General features: G+C 45.6%; 1 protein-coding gene and 1 pseudogene across 47 annotated transcripts in view; one reads left to right on the forward strand and one right to left on the reverse strand.

Moving 5' to 3' along the window:
• MAP4 (microtubule associated protein 4) overlaps positions 1-19272 on the forward strand; it is a 191945-nt gene that overhangs the window by 105133 nt on the left and 67540 nt on the right. For all 47 annotated transcript variants that reach the window (XM_070050864.1, XM_070050865.1, XM_017343789.3 and 44 more), the window contains one exon: positions 15297-15419. In XM_070050864.1, coding sequence (XP_069906965.1) covers positions 15297-15419 — 123 coding nt within the window. The remainder of the gene's footprint in view (positions 1-15296; positions 15420-19272) is intronic.
• Positions 6228-6920, reverse strand: LOC100338987 (large ribosomal subunit protein eL15-like; annotated as a pseudogene).

Genomic DNA, 19272 nt, shown 5'->3' on the forward strand with positions numbered 1-19272 from the left:
CTCAGGAGACCTGTAAAAACAATTAGAGATTAACATGTGCCTTCTGATTTATTTTCATTGGGTTAAATGTCTTGTTTTTCCTGCCTATTTTTTTAATTATGTGAATTTAAGCTTTTTTTTTTTAAGATTTTATTTATTGATTTGAGAGGTAGAGTTATAGACAGTGAGAGGGAGAGACAGAGAGAAAGGTCTCCCTTCTGCTGGTTCACTCCCCCAGTGCCTGCAATGGCTGAAGGTGGGCCAATGTGAAGCCAAGAGCCAGGAGCTTCATCCAGGTCTCCCACTTGGGTGGCAGGGCCATCTTCCACTCCTTCCTCCAAGCCATTATCAAGGAGCTGGATCATAAGTGGAGCAGCTGAGACTCCAGCTGATGCCCATATAGGATGCCAGTGTTGCAGGCTGCAGCTTTACCCGCTATGTTACAATGGTGTCCCTATTAACTTCTTATATGCACTTTCTCCGTACACTGAAACTTGTATTTAACAGTGAAACGATTCTTGGGTTTCTACCTACCATGATATAGCTGTGTGTCATATGATGCAGAAATCTCACCTTTTCCCTAATTACTCTCTACAGTCATTGTATCCATTCCTGACTATGTTTATTACTCCTCAAAACAAAGTTTGCTGAATACTCTCTTAACAAGAAAGTAATTATATTGGGGCTAGCGCTGTAGCACAGTGGGTTAAAGCCCAAGTCTACAGCGCCAGCATCCCATATGGGTGCCGGTTTGGATCCCAGCTGCTCCACTTCTGATCCAGCTCTCTGTTACGGCTTTGAAAAGCAGTGGTAAAGGGGCTGGCACCATAGCTCACTTGGTTAATCCTCCACCTGCGGCGCCAGAATCCCATATGGGCACCTGGTTCTAGTCCCGGTTGCTCCTCTTCCAGTCCACTGCCCGGACAGTGGAGGATGGCCCAAGTGCTTGGGCCCCTGCACTCGCGTGGGAGACCAGGAAAAAGCACCTAGCTCCTGTTTCGGATTGGCACAGCGCCGGCCTTAACAGCCATTTGGGGAGTGAACCAACGTGAACCAACAAAAGGAGGACCTTTCTCTTTGTCTCTCTCTCTCACTGTCTATAACTCTACCTGTCCAAAAAAAAAAAAAAAAAAAAAAAAAAAAAGCAGTGGGCAGTGGTAGATAGCCCAAGTCCTTGGGCCCCTGCACCCATGTGAGAGACCGGGAAGAAGCTCCTGGCTTTGGATTGATGCAGCTCTGGCTGTTGTGGCCATCTGGGGAGTGAACCAATGGATAGAAGACATTCTCTTTCTCTCTCTGTGACTCTGCCTGTCAAATAAATAAATAAAAATCTTTTTTAAAAAGAATTACAAATTTATTTAGTGTGGGGAGCAGGATCTGTCTCCCGCAACATGGCGGGGCGCCCGGGAGAGAAATAAGTACTGAAACTGTGGACTGAAACTAACTCTATGCGTCTGAGGGAGTAAACAAATCTTACACAGCTGCTTCCTCAATTAGCTGATTCCTGATCCAACCTCTGATTGGAAGAAAGTGGCGTGCTCAGCACGCGGGCAACGGAGCACGGATTGGTGGGAGAGGACTATAAAAGGGGGAGAGAGACAACATGCGGGGCCCCCTGAGAGAGTCGGTTGGTGCCGCTCCTCGGAGAAAGCGGGGGGAGCGGTGGGGGTGTCGCTCCTCCGCAGAGGCGGGGGAGAGGCAGCAAATCTGGGAAGGACCGGGGAAAGAAAACAGCGTCCGGTGTCGTTCCTCTGCAAGTTGGGGAGCGACAATTTAGTATTTATTTATTTATTTGACAGGCAGAGTAGACAGAGAGAAAGGTCTTCCTTTTGCCATTGGTTTACCCTCCAATGGCTGCCGCGGCTGGAGTGCTGTAGCCGGCGCACCGGCTGATTCGAAGCCAGGAGCCAGGTGCTTTTCCTGGTCTCCCATGTGGGTGCAGGGCCCAAGGACCTGGGCCATCCTCCACTGCACTCGCAGGCCACAGCAGAGAGCTGGCCTGGAAGAGGGGCAACCGGGACAGAATCTGGCACCCCGACCGGGACTAGAACCCGGTATGCCGGCACCACAGACGGAGGATTAGCCTATTGAGCCACGGCGCAGCCAAGAAATTTAATCTTCAACAGTTTATAATACTTGGAAGCAGGCTTATTCCAGACATCATCATCCTTGCTTTCATTGTGTAATGGCAACCCAGTTTCCCTTTAATAATTAGGCTCAATCATTCCAACCAGGAGGTTCCATCTTTGGTGCAGTGGCATAAGGAGTCCCACATGGCTGGGTGGATATCTATATCATCTTCTAATCCTAATGAACTATTATGCTGGAAGGTATATTTCCTCCCTGGACACCAAGACCTCCAAACCAGCAGAACTCAGTTGTCAGAAGTGAAGACAAAGATTCTATGAGCAGATTATTGGGAATAATAATAAGTTGGGGGCAGGGAGCGGTAGGGTGCAGTAGGTTAATTCTCTGCCTGTGGTGCCAGCATCCCATGTTGGCACTGGGTTCTAGGGCTGGCTGCTACTCTTCTGATCCAGCTCCCTGCTATGGCCTGGGAAAGCAGTAGAAGATAGTCCAAGTGTTTGGGCCCTTGTACCCACATGAGAGACCTGGAAGAAGCTCCTGGCTCTTGGCTTTGGATCGGCGCAGCTCCTGCCGTTGTGGCCATCTGGGGACTGAACCAGCGGATGGAAGACCTTTTTTTGTCTTTCCCTCTCTCTCTCTAACTTTACCTCTCAAACAAAATCTTAGGTAAAAAAAAAAAAGTGGGGCTACTCCCCAAATCTGCCCCTTGATTTCCAGACCTGCATGTTCTGGCTTATACCCGAGACAGACTAAAGAGCAGCATGTGGGGCTGGCACTGTGGTATAGTGGGAAAAAGATGCCTGCAGTGCTGGCATCCCATATGGGCATGGATTCAGGTTCCAGCTGCTTCGCTTCCATTCCAGCTCTCTGCTATAGCCTGGGGAAGCAATGGAAGATGGCCCAAGTCCTTTGCCCTCTGCACCTGTGTGGGAAGACCTGCAGGAAGCTCGTGACTCCTGGCTTCAGATTGGTGCAGCTCCGGCTGCTGCGGCCAATTGGGGAGTGAACCATGAACCAGCAAATGGAAGACCTCTCTCTCCCTCCCTGCCTCTCCTTTTCTCTGTGTGTAACTCTACCTCTCAAATAAAAAATCTTTTTTTTTTTTTTAAGATTTTTATTTTTATTTGAGAGGTAGAGTTAAAGACAGTGAGAGGTAGAGACATGGCAGAGAGCTAGATTGGAAGAGGAGCAGCCGGCACTAGATCTGGCACCCATATGGGATGCTGAAGCCGCAGGCAGAGGATTAACCTCTTGTGTCACAGCGTGGGCCTCACCGTGTAGTGTTTTTATTCTTTAGTTGAATGTTTTCCCCTCCACATTCCAGTTATTTATTTATTCATTAAGAAACCACTTGTTGGGTAGCAATGAAGTATCAAGAAAGATGCATGATTCTGGGAATAGTGCAGAGATACAGTCCTTGTTCTCAAGTGGCTAAACATGATGACCAAGATCTCATATTCAAATGTTTGAGAGTGTGCATACAGGTCGCGAAGGGAACCTTAAAAGAATAGTCTTAGGGATTATCAGTGGTGGTCCATGCAAATAGTCCCGAGACAGGTCAGATGTAAATACTAGTAAACCTTTGGCAGTTCAACAGTATGGGAGGAGCTAAGTAAATTAGTCTAGGTGGAGAGAACAGCTTACATAAAATAGTAGATAGTTATGGATAATGAATAGTTTGGGCAGCTGGAAAGTGCAACAAATTAAGTAGACTGGATGATTAATGGTGTTGAAACGTTTAAAAAATATTTTTTATTATTTATTTTACTTGAGAGTCACAGTTAGAGAGAGAAGGAGAGAGAGAGAGAGAGAGGTCTTCTATCCGCTGGTTCACTCCCCAGATGGCCACAATGGCTGGAGCTGCGCCGATCCGAATTCAGGAGCCAGGAGCTTCTTCCAGGTCTCCCGTGTGGGTACAGGGCCCCAAGGACTTGGACCATCTTCTGCTTCCCCAGGCCATAGCAGAGAGCTGGATTGGAAGTGGAGCAGCTGGGACACGAACTGGCACCCATATGGGATGCCAGCACTGCAGGCAGTGGCTTTACCCACTGTGCCACAGACCTGGCCCCTTATGTTTTATTTAATTTAATTTAATTTATTTATTTGGCAGATTTAGAGAGAGGGAGAGAGAGAAAGGTCGTCTTCTGTTGATTCACTCCCCAAATAGTCACTATGGCCAGAGTTACACCGATCTGAAGCCAGGAGCCAGGTGCCTCCTCCTGGTCTCCCATGCTGGTACAGGGGCCCAAACACTTGGGGCATCTTCTACTACATTCCCAGGCCATAGCAGAGAGCTGGATTGTAAGAGGAGCTGCCGGGACTCAAACCATCACCTATATGGGATGCTAGTGCTTCAGGCCAGGGCTTTACCCCACTATGCCACAGCGCTGGCCCTTAAAGATTGTTTTTAAAGATTTATTTATTTATTTGAAAGTCAAAATTAGAGAAGGAGAGGCAGAGAGAGAGATAGAGAGGTCTTCCATCCATGGTTCACTCCCCAGTTGGCCGCATTGGCCAGAGCTGTGCCATTCTGAAGCCAGGAGCCAGGAGCTTCTTCCAGGTCTCTCATCTGGGTGCAGAGTCCCAAGGAATTGGGCCATCCTCTACTGCTTTCCCAGGTCATATCAGAGAGCTGGGTCGGAAGAGGAGCAGCGGGACTAGAACCGGTGCTGGCGCCTCAGGCGGAGGATTAGCCAAGTGAGCCACGGCGCCTGCCCCAAGACATGTATTTTTATAGGAACATTATGTAAGATACAGCAAAGTTACTGCCATGGTATCATCCATCCTTCAACTGTGTCCACTCAGCAGAATTTCTGGTTAAAGTAAAACAAGTACTCTGTGTTCTTTGAAAATACTTCAAAGACAAGCATGCTGGTTTGACACAGGAAAAAGAAGTTGTTTTCCTAAACTCATTTCCTTTCTACTTTTTAAAAAGATTTATTTATTTTATTTGAAAGAGTTACAGAGAGAGAGAGTGAGAGAGAGAGAGAGGTCTTCCATCTGCTGGTTCATTCCCAAATTGGCCACAATGGCCGGAGTTGCGCTGATCTGAAGCCAGGAGCTTCTTCCAAGTCTCCCATGCGGGTGCAGGGGCCCAAGGACTTGGGCCATCCTCCACTGCCCTCCTGGGCCACAGCAGAGAGCTGTACTGTAAGAGGAGCAACCGAGACTAGAACCCAGTGCCTATATGGGATGCTGGCCCCATAGGTGGAGGATTAACCAAGTGAGCCACGTCTCCGGCCCCAAATACTTCTAATTTTAAACTAATTTCAAATGTATGGAAGAGTGAAAAGAATAGAGCAAAGAACTCTGGTTTTCCCAGATTTACCCAAATATAATATTTTGCCATGATTGCTTTATCATTCTCTAACATATATATGAATATAACATATTTGCCTTGTCATTTGTTTTATCTTTGTAATAACGATGTAAAATGTTCTCCTATCTGTTGCTTAACAATGTTGACTGTTACTGAATACTATATTCTGATATTTCCCCCACCTTTTCTGTGACATGCCATTGTAACCATTAATTTTATTTAGTTTTGAAATATTTATTTATTTGAAAGGTGGAATGATAGAGAGTAGGAAAAGAGAAGGATCTTCCATTTACTGGTTCATTCCCTAACTGGTCACAATGGCTGGTGCTGGGCCAGGCTGAAGCCAGGAGCCTATAACTCCATCCAGGTCTCCCTTGTAGGTGGCAGAGACTCAAGTATTTGGGCCATGACCCACTGCTTTCCCAGGCAGATTAGTAGGGAGCTGGATCTGAACCAGGGGAGAACACTGAGGTTCAGAGAAATTCAACAGGTTAACAACATAGGTCTTCCAAGACCAGTGGCTAGTACCTGATCTTCTGCCTAAATTTATGCTCTTTTTCTGCTGATTTATCACATTGAGCATCTTAAGTATGTGCATATTTTGTATATCTCAACAAAGCAGTTTTTTTTCCTCTTTTAAAGAGTTTATTTTACACCTATTTTACCACACAGCATGTTTTAAACACTGACACATGAATCCCCTAATAAGATAAAAGTTTACCTTATTAGAAACAAGATACACCAGTCTTCAAACATTATTGCACTTTTAACTTTCATAATTTGACAAAGCATTCATGAAATTATTGGCAGACTAGTTTTAACAGACAACTAACACCTTTAAGCAGATGTTGACTGTCCTAAATGGTTTATTAGGTGTGAATTTCACAAACATTACTTGAGTTAGCGGTAACGGTGCAGCTGGAGGGTATTGCGCCTTCTCCAGGCTGCACGGCGAGAACCACCAATAGTGTGGTGGAACTTGTAACCCTTTCCAAGGCCACGACTCTTGCAGCCTGCAGATGTCAGCCCACGCATTTCCCTGTGCTTGTGGACTGGCTTGGTGATCCACTGGGTGTCAGGATTTCTTCTGATGGCTTTATGGAATGTATCAATGAGGATAACCTCAAAGAATTTGTACGTGGAATCTTCACCAACCCAGTAAGAATTCAGGACTCTCAGACCTCCACAGTGGCAGCTCATTCCTTGGCAACAGACTGAAGGCTTTGTGCAAACTTGAGCTGGTTAACGCCATGATGGACAGGCTTGCCGTAGGTCGCACCCTTGGGAACCAGGCGCTTGCGGCCACCACGGTGTACACGAATCCTATAGGTGACATAACCTTGTTTGGCCTTGTAGCCCAGCCTGCGCGCCTTGTCAGGCCGCGTGGGGCGCAGCGCCCTGTGCAGCGCCGAGAGCTGGCGGTACTGCCAGCAGCGGATCCGCAGGAGAAAGCGCATCACGTCCGACTGCTTCTTTCTCCATAGCTCCTGGATGTACTTGTACGCGCCCATCCTGGCTTACCTGATGGCTGCTGGCCGATGGAAAGGCAACAGAGCAGTTTTAAAAAATAATATGGCACCTTAAGGGCTTTTGTTTATATGGATTATATCAAATTCAAACCAACAGAATTTTTAAAAATTATTTAAAAAAAATAACAGTGAATCCATTTATGTAAATTTAAAGAACATGGAGGCTGGCGCTATGGCAAGGCAGTTAAAGCTGTTTCGAGTCTGGGTTGCTACATTTCTGTTCCAGCCTGAGATAGCAGCAGCAGATGTTCCAAGTGCTTAAGACCCCGCACACATATGAGAGACCTGGAAGAAGCTCCTGGCCTCGGATTGGCCCAGCTCCAGGCGTTGCAGCCATTTGGGGAGTGAACCAGGGCATGGAAGACCTCTCTCTCTCTCTCTTTCTCTGCCTACCTTTCAAATAAATAAACGTATCTTTTAAAAAGAGAGAGAGGGGGCCAGCACTGTGGCATAGTGGGTAAAGCCACTGCCTGCAGTGCCTGCATCCCATGTGGGCACCATTTGAGTCCCAACAGCTCTACTTCTGATCCAGCTCTCTGCTATGACCTGGGAAAACAGTGGAGGCTGGCCCCAGTCCTTGGGCCCCTGCACCTGTGTGGGAGTACCTGGAGGATGCTCCTGGCTTTGGATTGGCACAGCTCCAGCTGTTGCAGCCAACTGGGGGAGTGAACCAGCAGATGGAAGACCTCTTTGTCTCTGCCTCTTCTCTTTATGTAACTCTGACTTTCAAATGAATGAAATAAATCTTTAAAAAGGGGGGGAATTAGTGTTGTGGCGTGCGGGTAAAGCCGCCACCTGCAGTGCTGGCATCCCATATGGGTGCTGGTTCAAGTTCTGGCTGCTCCACTTCCGATCTAGCTCTCTGTTATGGCCTGGGAAAGCAGTACATGGTCCAGGTCCTTGGGCCCCTGCACCCATGTGGGAGACCTGGAAGAAGCTCCTGTCTCCTGGCTTTGATCGGCGCAGCTCTGGCCATGGCAGCCAGTTGGGGATTAAACTAGCCGATGGGAGACCCCCATCCCCCACCCCTCTACCTTTCCTCTCTCTGTGTAACTCTGACTTTCAAATAAATAACTAAATGTTAAAAAAAAAAAAAAAAAAAAAAAAAAAAAAAGAGAGTGGGAGCAGCGCTGTGGCATAGCAGGTAAAGCTACCGCCTGCAGTGCCAGCATCCTATGTAAGTGCTAGTTGAAGTCCGGGCTGCTCCACTTCCAATCCAGCTCTCTCGTTATGGCCTGGGAAGGCAATAGGACATGGCCCAAGTCCTTGGGCCCCTGTGCCTGCGTGGGAGACCCGGAAGAAGCTCCTGGCTCTTGGCTTCTGGCTTCGGATCTGCCCAGCTCTGGCTATTGCTGCCATTTGGGGATTGAACCACAGATGGAATACCTGTCTCTCTCCCTTTCCCTCTCTGTCTCTCTGCCTCTGTCCGTGTGTCTCTCTGCCTCTCAAAGAGATAAATCTGAGAGAGAGAGAGAGAGAGAGAGAGAGAGAGAGAGAGAGAGAGAAAGAGAGGATCATCAAAGAGGTACTGTAGAAGCTGTGAAACCAGTGTCATGGCTTTCAGATGTGTGTCAGTAGGAGGCATGTCAAGCAGGGGATCGTTGATCTCACAGGCAGTGGCATAGGGACAGGATGGAGTATGGGCGTTAGCCAGGGCCAGAAGACCATCCTACCCACAGGCTTACCTATTGTAGTGATAAGAAATTAAGTCTAGCATGGATCATTTAATTAGTGAAGAAGAGTATTAGATTAGAATCCCACATTTGTGAGAAGCTTTGATATTGTTGAGGCCCTGAACAAATTGTCTTTAATAGCTTTTAAACAGCATGCAAAGATTGGTACAATTTTCTTTTAAAAGAGGTGAACAGTGGGACCAGTGTGGTGGCACTGCAGGTTGACACTGCTTGGGATGCCAGCATCCCATATGAGCTCTGATTCCAGTCCTGGCTGCTCCACTTTTTTTTTTTTTAATTTAAAATATTTATTTATTCGAAAGGCAGAATTAGAGAGAAATTCCATCCGCTGGTTCATTCTCTAAATAGCCACAATAGCTGGAGCTGCTCCAGTTTGAAGCTAGGAACCAGGAGCTTCTTTTGTGTCTCTGACATAGATACGGGGGCCTAAGGACTTGGGCCTTCTGCTGCTGCTTTCCCAGGTGCATTAGTAGGAAGCAGGATCAGAAGTAGAGAAGCCAGGAATCAAACCATTGCCTAAATGGGATGTTGGCATTGCAGGTGATGGCTTTACTCACTACGCCAGCTCCACTTCTAATCCAGCTCTCTGCTTAAGTGCTTGGAGGACATCGGAGGATAGCCAGAGGGCTTAGGCCCTTGCTAACCATGTGGAAGACCTCATGGAGTTTTAGGCTCCTGCCTTCAGCCTGGCCTGGCCCTGGCCATTACAGTCATTTAGGGGGTGAGCCATCCAGTAGAGAGTTTCTGTCCCTCCCTCTAACTCTGCCTAAAACAAATAAGCAACAACAACAAAAATATTAAAGAAAAGAAAGTGAAAGTGAACAAGTATCCTTAAAGGTCATTACTGAGATGAAGAGAGATAAAGGGGCTGTGCCAAATTTAATGTGGTTAGTGTGTGTGCAAAGCCTGAATTAAGAACTCACATATTTGGGCCAGTGCTGTAGTCCAGCAAGTTAAAGTCCTGGGCTGCAGTACCAGTAATCCATACGGGTGCTGGTTCGAGTCCCTGCTTGTCCATTTCCGATCCAGCTCCCTGCTAATGCACCTGGGAAGGCCGTGGAAGATGGCCTAAGTCCTTGGCTCCTTGTACCCATGTGGGAGACCCAGAAGAAGCTCCTGGCTCCTGGCTTCAGATGGGCTCAGCTCCACTCTGCTCTGACCCTTATGGCCATTTGATGAGTGAACCAGCAGATGGAAGACCTCTCTCTATCTCTCTCTCTCTGTAACTCTGCCTTTCAAATAAATAAAATAAATCTTTAAAAAAACAAGAACGCATGTATCTTTTTTCAAAAGATGAAGAACTTGTAGTGTTAACATCTGAACTTTTAAAAACATTTATTTTATTTATTTGAAATAGTTAGAGAGGGATATTGAGATCGTTCATCTGCTGGCTCACTCCTCAAATGGCTGCAACAGACCGGACTGGGCTAGCCCGATGCCGGGAACTTCATCACAGTCTCCCACATAGGTATGGGGTCCCAAGCACTTGGGCCTTCTACTGCTTTCCCAGATGCATTAGCAGGGAGTGGCACTGGAAATGGAGCAGCCAGGTCTCACTGGTGCCCATGTAGGAGACTTGAAAGAAGCTTCTGGCTTCAAATTGGCCCAACTGTGGCTGTTGGAGTCAGTTAGGGAGTGATCCAGCAGATGGAAGACCTCTCTCTCTCTCTGCCTCTCCACTCTCTGTGTAACTCTGACTTTCAAATAAATAACTAAATAAATCTTTTTTTAAAAAAAGCCTCCTGTCATTTAATTAATAAATTAAAAAAGATGTATTTATTTGTTTGAAAGGGAGAGTTAAACAGAAAGCGATATGGGGGGAGGAGAGAGAGATACTGGTCTTCCATTCACTGGTTCACTCCCCAGATGACCACAATGGCTAGAGCTGAGCTGATTCGAAGCCAGGAGCCAGGAGCTTCTGCATTTCCCACGCAGGGCAGAGGCCCAAGCACTTGGGCTATCTTCTACTGTTTTTCCAAGCCATAGCAGAGAGCTGGGTTGGAAGAGGAGCAGCTAGGACTCGAACCAGCTTTCATATGGGATGCCAGCACTGCAAGCTGGGGCCTTAACCCACTGTGCCACAGCACCGGCCCCAAAGAGACTTCCCATGTACTTGTTCACTCCCCCATATGGCTGCAAAGGCTGAGGCTGGGCCAGATGATTGCCAGGAGCCTGAAACTCCATCTTGATCTCCTGCATGGGTAGCAGGGGCCCATGTACTTTGATCATCATCTGCTGCTCTCCTAGGCTTACTAGAAGGGAGTTAGAGTGGAATCAGAAAAGCCAAGGCCTCAAATCTGTGCCTCACATGGGATGCTGGTGTCGCCAGTGGCAGCTTATTCCATAGCACTAGGGCTGTGGCCCTTGTCAATTATTTAGAATAGAAAAAGTAACTCTTTTTGATGTTTCTTGTTTTTTCTGTATCTTTTCTTGGTTTTGCCTTGAATAACCCAATTCTAGGGGTGGAAGTTTAGCTGGGGGACAATTGCATGCACAACCTAATCTCTGGTTTTTAAAATTATTTCATGTTTTATGGTGCTGTTATTTCTGAGCTGGCTAATCACCATTGGATTAGTTTTTGCTGTTTTATCTCTCTTCTGAGAATTTTACCCAGTGCCTGAGTCTGTTGTTTCTGTCAGCCTTGAGATTCTTCTTCAGCATAGTCTACAACAAGTAAATGAACTAGGTAGAACTGGCCCTTTGTGTCTGCTGACATAACGATGTACATATGAAATACTACAGGATATTAAATCATTCAGTTAACCCAGTTCAACCAGTCAACTCTGAGGAGGTTGTGCTGAAATGCCATTTAAAGTTGCCTCTTAGAGATCATGCAAAAGGAGGCCATCTGGAGAGGGGACACTTTAGAGGATGGAGATGACACACTTAAACCTCTGGCTCTGCTTAGGCATAAATGTATAAGGCTACACTGCACGATCATGTTTCTTCTGCAGCATCACATGGTAGGCTCCACATCTGAACTATATTGACGGTACTTGATCTTTTTCTTTTCTCCTGGGTTCCAGAAGACATATTTACTTCTATACTTTAGCCATTTGTTAAGAGTTGATGTAGGGATGGGGCCGGTGTAGTGGCGTAGTAGGTTAATCCTCCGCCTGTGCCACCAGCGTCCCATATGGGCGTTTGTTCTAGTCCCAGCTGCTCCTCCTCGAATCCAGCTCTCTACTGTGGCCTGGGAAAGCAGTGGAAGATGGCCCAAGTCCTTGAGCCCCTGCGGCCGCGTGGGAGATCCAGAAGAAGCTCCTGGCTCCTGGCTTCGGATCGGTACAGCTCTGGCTGTTGCGGCCATTTGGGGAGTGAACCAACGGAAGGAAGACCTCTCTCTCTGTCTCTCCCTCTCACTGTCTGTAACTCTACCTCTCACATAAATAAATAAAATCTTAAAAAAAAAAAAAAGAGTTGATGTAGGAAATATCCTTTGTAAACTGTTATTGATTAAATACAATTTTGATTATCTATTTCCATCTTTAAAAGATTTGAGAAGGATGGTCATTTGGCACAGCAGTTGAGACATCACATGGACACCTGCATTTCAAACTGGAGTGTCCGGTAGTTCTAGCCCCGCTGATTTCAGCTGCTTGTTAGTATGCCCCCTGAGAGGCAGCAGAGCATGGGTCAAGTACTTGGGGCCCTGTCTTCCATATTGGAGTTCCAGCTCCTGGTTATTGACTGGCATAGCCCTGGCTGTTGCAGGCATTTGGGGGAGTGAACCAACGGAAATCTCTGTCTATTTCTCTGTGTTTCTCTGCCTTTCAAATGAAAACATACAATTTTTAAAATGGTATTTGTGACAAATATGCCTAAAATTGGGAGGGGGGAATCTCTTTTCAGTAGAATTCTTATAAGTTAGTAGAAGGCAAAGGTATTTTGGCCTACTGGTTAAGATACCCACATCACGTATGATACACTTGGGTTCCATACCTGGCTCCAGCTTCTGATACCCCGTGTTAATGCAGATTCTGGGAGACAATGGTGATGCTTCAAGTAATAGTAATAGGCTCCCTGTTATCCGCTTGGGAGATGTAGACTGAGTTGTTGGTTCCCAGTTTCAGCCCCAGCCCAAGCACCAGCTGTTAGGGGCATTTGGGAAGTGATCCAGTGGATGTGGGAGCTTGCCTGCACATGCTCTTGTTCTCTCTTTCTCTTTCTCTCTCTCTCTCTTTCTCATAAATAAGTGAAGAAATAAAATTGGGAAAAAAGTGGAAGAGGGGCTAGCATTGTGGCCCATCAGGCTGAGCTGTCGCCTGCTGGGCCAGTATCCTATATGGGCACTTGTTTGAATCCTTGCTGTTCTACTTCTGATCCAGCTCCCTGTTCCTCTGCTTCGGAAAGCAGCAGAAGGTGCTTGGGCCCCTGCACCCACATGGGAAACCCTGAGGAACCTCCTCTAACTCTGCCTTTCAAATAAACGCATTTTTTTTTTTTTTTTTTTTTTTAAGTAGAAGAAACCTCTTGGTTATGGACAGGACTGTTTCCATAACTTCCAAAGAGAAGCAAGTTGTACTAGAAGCTCCAATTGGCAGATAGGACTTGGGAGGCTTTGTCATTCACAGTGTTAACTCTCCCTTCAAAAGGGAGAGTTGGCCAGCGCCGCGGCTCAAAAGGCTAATCCTCTGCCTGCGGAGCCGGCACCCTGGGTTCTAGTCCTGGTCGGGGCGCCGGATTCTGTCCCGGTTGCCCCTCTTCCAGGCCAGCTCTCTGCTGTGGCCCGGGAGTGCAGTGGAGGATAGCCCAAGTGCTTGGGCCCTGCACCCCATGGGAGACCAGGAGAAGCATCTGGCTCCTGCCATTGGATCAGCGCGGTGCCCTGGCCGCAGTGCGCTGGCTGTGGCGGCCATTGGAGGGTGACCTAACGGCAAAGGAAGACCTTTCTCTCTGTCTCTCTCTCTCTCACTGTCCACTCTGCCTGTCCAAAAAAATAAAAAAAGATAAATTTCTTAGGGATTGGGTACTTTTCTCTAAAACGTATTTTAGTTATATGGTGATGATTCAACATCTTACTTAAAAATATAGTCCATTAACCCCCTCCCATTCTTTTTTTTGTAAAGATTTTTAATTTATTTCAGAAGCAGTTAGAGAGAGAGAGAGATCTTCCATCTGCTGATTCACGCCCCAAATGGCCAAAACAGCCAGAGCTGGGCCAATCCAAAGCCAGGAGCCAGGAGCTTCTTCCAGTTCTCCCACGAGGGTGCAGGGGCCCAAGAACTTAGGCCATTTTCTAGTGCTTTCCCTGGCCATCAACAGGGAGAGGATATACGTAATATACAAACATTTATCTTGTTTTATTCTTCTTTATTTTCCCAAACCACTTCATGACGGTGAAATCCTAGTTCAGTGGTTCAGTGAAACATGGAAATGAGGGCATGCTTCCAGTGCAAGTAGATGTGCATCTGGGGACAACTGGATGAGTTGACTGATAATGCAGGAGGCATGATCCTGGTACTTCCTTCTACTTTGCTTTGAGGTTAGCAGTAGATAGATTTTTTTTTTTTATTTGACAGGTAGCGTTATAGACAGTGAGAGGGAGAGACAGAGAGAAAGGTCTTCCTTCCGTTGGTTCACTCCCCAAATGGCCACCACAGCTGGTGCTGCACCGATCTGAAGCCAGGAGCCATGTGTTTCTTCTGGGTCTCCCATGGGAGTGCAAGGGCCCAAGCACTTGGGCCATCATCCACTGCCCTCCTGGGCCACAGCAGAGAGCTGGACCGGAAGAGGAGCAACCAGGACTAGAATTTGGCACCCATATGGGATGCTGGCGCCACAGGTGGAGGATTAACCAAGTGAGCCACGGCGCCGGCCCGAATCTGTGCTTTTAAAAAGTAACTTTATTGAGGTATAATTTACATACCATAAAAATCACCCATTTTGGGGGCAGGTATTTGGCACAGAAATTAAGATGCTGTTTTGGATGCCCGCATCCTGTGTTGGTGTGCTTAGGTTTGAGTCCCAGCTCCATTGCTAATTCTGGCTTCCTGCTAGTATGTACCCTGGAATGTCACTCAAGTAATGGATTCCTGCCACCTAGACTGAAGTCCAAGCTCCCAGCTTTGGTCTGGCTTAGCCCTGTCTATCGTGGGCATTTAGGGAGTGAACCATTGGGTGAGAGCTTGCATTCTGTTTCTCAGATAAATAATAAAAATTAAAGTAATGCTTTTGGAAATATGTATTATGAAAAATGCATGGATTTCAAAATATTGAGCACCAAAATATTTTAACTCCTTTTTTTAAATGAACTTTTGGAAGTACCCTTGTATATCCTAGAAACCCTACTATAGGGGGACAATGCTCTGACACATGGGTTAAGCTGCTGTCTGCAGCACTGGTGTCCCATATGGACACAAGTTCAAATCTTGGTTGTTGCACTTATGATCTAGCTCCCAGCTGCCTGCTGATGTGCCTGGGAAAGCAGCAGAGGGTGGTCAGAGTACTTGGGCCCTTGCTCCCATTTGGGAGACCTGGAGGAAGCTCCCAGCTCCTGGCTCCGGCCTGGTCCAGTCCCAGCCATTGCACCCGTTTGTGGACTGAATCAGCAGATGGAAGATTTCTCTCTCTGTCTCCCATCCTCTCTAATTCTGACTTATAAATAAAATAAATCTTTACATTAAAAAAAAAAAACAACAACAAGAAACTCTACTCTAGTAACTTTTTTGATGTTTCTGTTTTAAGGATCTTCAACTGAATTCCTTGAAGAGAAAATGGGCTACCAGGAATATCAGAACAGCCAGAACTGGCCTGAAGATACAAATTTTTGTTTCGAGCCTGAGCAAATGGTGAATCCTGTCCAGAACGGTAAGCATAGGTTTGCCTGTAACTCTTGCCCATGAGCTGTGACATAAAAATGGAAAAAGCACAACCACTACTCAGAAAACGTTTAAGCTTAAATATAGGTCATAAAGCACAAGCAAGGCATAATTATTTACTCAGAACATCTATTGACCTTTTTTTTTCATTGATTGTTTCTTCTGAGGCACCAAATGTCCTGTAGTTCTCTCTGTTTGAAAACCTGTTTTGAATAAATTATCTGAACTTCATATTCTTTGAAAAATAGAACCGTAATTCTTCCCGAAGTAATTACAGTCATAAAACACTATTTGTTGAGTGCCTGTTTTGTACCAGTCACCTGCTATTGCCACTACATACATATTATCGGTGTTCCTTACCTAACTATGCCAAATACATATTATTATTCTCATTTGACAGAAGAGAAAACTAGCTCATACGCAATTCCTATAATTTTTTTTCTTTTTAGAAAAAGCTTATCTGTAGTTGCCAGAGCTGGAGGTGGTAAGCATTGTGAATTGCAAAAGGGCCTCAGAGGAGTTCCGTTGCTTCCTCTGTGTCAGTTGGCCCAGTTGAGAGCTCAGGTTATTGGTTTCCACTTAGACATGGCATCATTTTTCCCATCTAATGTATAATATGTCCGTGGTTGGTTCCAAAGGACTGGTATTTGTGATGTTTCTTTACCATTCTCCAATTACTGACTTTTCTAGATTCATGGTGATTTTTAAGATATCGGAGGGGCTGGAGCTGTACTGTAGCTGGTAAAGCCACCGTCTGTAGTGCAAGCATCCAATATGGGTGTCAGTTTCAGTTCTGGCTGCTCCACTTCCAATCCAGCTCCCTGCTAATGCACATGAAAAAGCCGCTGAAGATGGCCAGAATTCATGGGCCCCTGGACCATATGGGAGACCCAGATGAAACTCCTGGCTCTGGCCTAGACCAGCTCTGGTCGTTGCGGCTACTTGGGGCATGAACCAGCAGATGGTTCTCTCTCTCTACCTCTCCCTCACTGTAACTCTGACTTTCAGATAAAATAAATAAATCTTTAATATATATTAAATACCCTCGTGGGTGGGTACAGGGGCTCAAGGACTTGGACCATCCTCCACTGCTTTCCCCAGGCACATTAGTAGGGAGCTGAATTGGAAGTGGAGCAGCTGAGACTTGACCTGGCTACCATATGGGATGCCAGTGCTGCAGGCTGGGGTTTTCACCAGCAACCAGCTGTACCCCAGCGCTGGCCCCTTTTGATCCTTTTTGGGTAAAAAAAAAAAAAAAGAAAAAAGAAAAAAGAAAGAAAGAAAAGAAAAAGAAATGTTTGAAAGGTAGAATTAGAGAAGGAGGGGTATAGAGAGAGAACTTCCATCTGCTGGTTTACTCCCCAAATGGCTGCAACGGCCAGGGCTGTGCCAGGCTGAAGACTGAAGACAGGAGCCAGGAGCCTCTTGTCTTCCAGATCTCCCTCATGGGTGCAGGGACCCATGGACTTGGGCCATCTCCTACTGCTTTCCCATGTATGTTAGCTGAGAACTGGATCAGAAGTAAAGCAGCTAGAACTCAAACAAGCACTGATATGGGATGCTGATTTAACTGTGTCACCACAGCACTGGTCCCTTGAGTAAAATTTTTTATATGAGAGAACTTTAGGAAGTTCCTATTTGGGGCAGGTGTTGTGGTGCATTGGGTTAAGCCACTGCTTGGAATGCCTGAATTCCATATCAGAGTGCCTGATTTGAGTCCCATTTACTTTGTGTTTACCATCTAGCTTCCTGCTGCTGCACTGGAGAGGCAGCAGCTTAAGTAGAGAGCTTCCTGCTACCAGCTTTGGAGACCCAAATAGAGTTCCTGCCTTTATCCTGTGGGCATTGGGAGAATGAAGTAGCAGATGGAAACAGTCTCTCTCTGTCTCTGTCACTCTGCCTTTCAAATAAATAATTACATCTTTTTTGAAGGTCTGGCAAAAATAGAAATATTTAAATGGGAGACCTGGATCATATTCCCGGCTGGTGTTTTTTGCCCTGTCCCATTTTGGACACTGTGGGTATTTAGAGAATGCAGCAGCAAATGGGAGCTCTCCCTGTTGGTGGTTTCTGTTTGTCTGCCTCTCATATAAATAAATAAAAATTTTTAAAACTTTATTTTGATGCAGAAACATTTTCAACTGCATGCATGGTTTTTTCATAATATGCATTTTTATAAACTTTTTGAAGCCCTCTCTTATGGTTAGAGTTAAGGGTCCAAATTCTATTGTATGAATAGATGGAATATAACAGAATGGATACCTATTGGAATCCCATTGTCCCAGCTCCATTATTTGAAAAGACTGTTTCTTCCACATTGAATGATCTTGGAATTCTTGTTGAAAATCCGTTTAACATAAGTGCACAGTTTTGTTTCTCAACTCAATGCAGCATATGCTGAATGTATTTGGTTTCTTAATTTCATTTTCAGATAATTCATTGCAAGTGTCTAGAAATATCACTTTTGTTTATTGATCTTATTATCTTCCAACCTTGCTGAACTTATTTATTAGTTTTAGTGATTTTTTTTTTTTAGTGGATTCTTTAGGATTTTCTAAAGACTTTCAACTGTGGTCTGAAAATGTTAGGTGGTTGGCTCAGTTATGGTCTTTGTGGCCATATGAGGAGTGAACCAGAGGATGGAAGCCCTCTCTTTCTCTCTTTATGCCTGCCTCTACCTCTGTGTAGCTGTGCCTTTCAAGTAAATAATAAATAAATCTAAAAAATAGGTGGGAAATTCCAGAACTAAATAACTCATATGTTTTAAATAACCTTTATATAGTATATCATAATTCTTCTGTTTTATGACTAGTTATTCATCTCTTACTGTGAAAAATTTACAGATTAAAATTTGTCATAGGTATGTATGCAAAACCACATAGTGCACATGTGTAAAGGTTTTGAAATCATGCAGTTTCACACATCCCCTGGAGTTTTTAGAATATGTCCCCTGTAGATAAGGGGAGACTGTTGGAGTTTGACCTTTTTCTTTCCAGCCTGGGTACCTGGGTGCCTGCTTTCCTTCCTTCCCTCCCTCCCTTTGACCTTTCCCCCTTGCCCTTCCTTCTTTTCCCTTCTCTTTCCTCTCTCTAGAACCTTTAGTATAATATTAAATAAAAATGAGAATGAAGGTAAGCATGTAACTGCACTGTTAAAGATGCCAGTGTTGGGGTTGCTGGTATGGCAGTGGGTTAAGCCACCATCCACCACTTGAGATGACTGTGTCCCTTATCAGAGTGCTGGTTCAAGTCCCAGACACTCTGCTTCAGATCCAGCTCTCTGCTTATATGCCTAGGAAGCAAGAGATGATGGCTCAAGTAATTGAGTTCCTGGCATCCACAAAGGAGACCTGGATGGAGTTCTTGGCTCCTGAGGTCTGAACCCCTATTTGGAAGATCTCTCTTTCTGTCTCTTTCTCTGTCACTCTGATTGACCATTGATCGATTGGTCATAAAATAAAAAGACACTACTATCCCTCATTAGGTAGAGTAGTTGGATTCAGTTTCCAGCTCCAGCTCCTGATTGGATCCTGATTCCAACTTCTGCTAATACAGACCCTGGGAGATAGTGGTAATGAATCAAGTAATTAGTTTCCTGCCACTCATGAGGGATACAAGTATTTAGTACCCAGCTTCTGGCTTTGGCCCTGGCCAGGGATGCCAGCATTTGGGGAGTGAACTGGTAGTAGATGGGAGCTCTTTCCCCTTCTTGATTCTGTTTCTGCCTCTGAAAAACAAGAAAACAGAAAACAAAGCAGTGATGAGAGTAGATGTCTTTGTTTTATTCCCTGGTTCTTTTTTTTTTTGACAGGCAGAGTGGACAGTGAGAGAGAGAGAGACAGA

The sequence above is a fragment of the Oryctolagus cuniculus genome, chromosome 10 (assembly GCF_964237555.1).
Source record: "Oryctolagus cuniculus chromosome 10, mOryCun1.1, whole genome shotgun sequence".
Lineage (NCBI taxonomy): Eukaryota > Metazoa > Chordata > Mammalia > Lagomorpha > Leporidae > Oryctolagus > Oryctolagus cuniculus.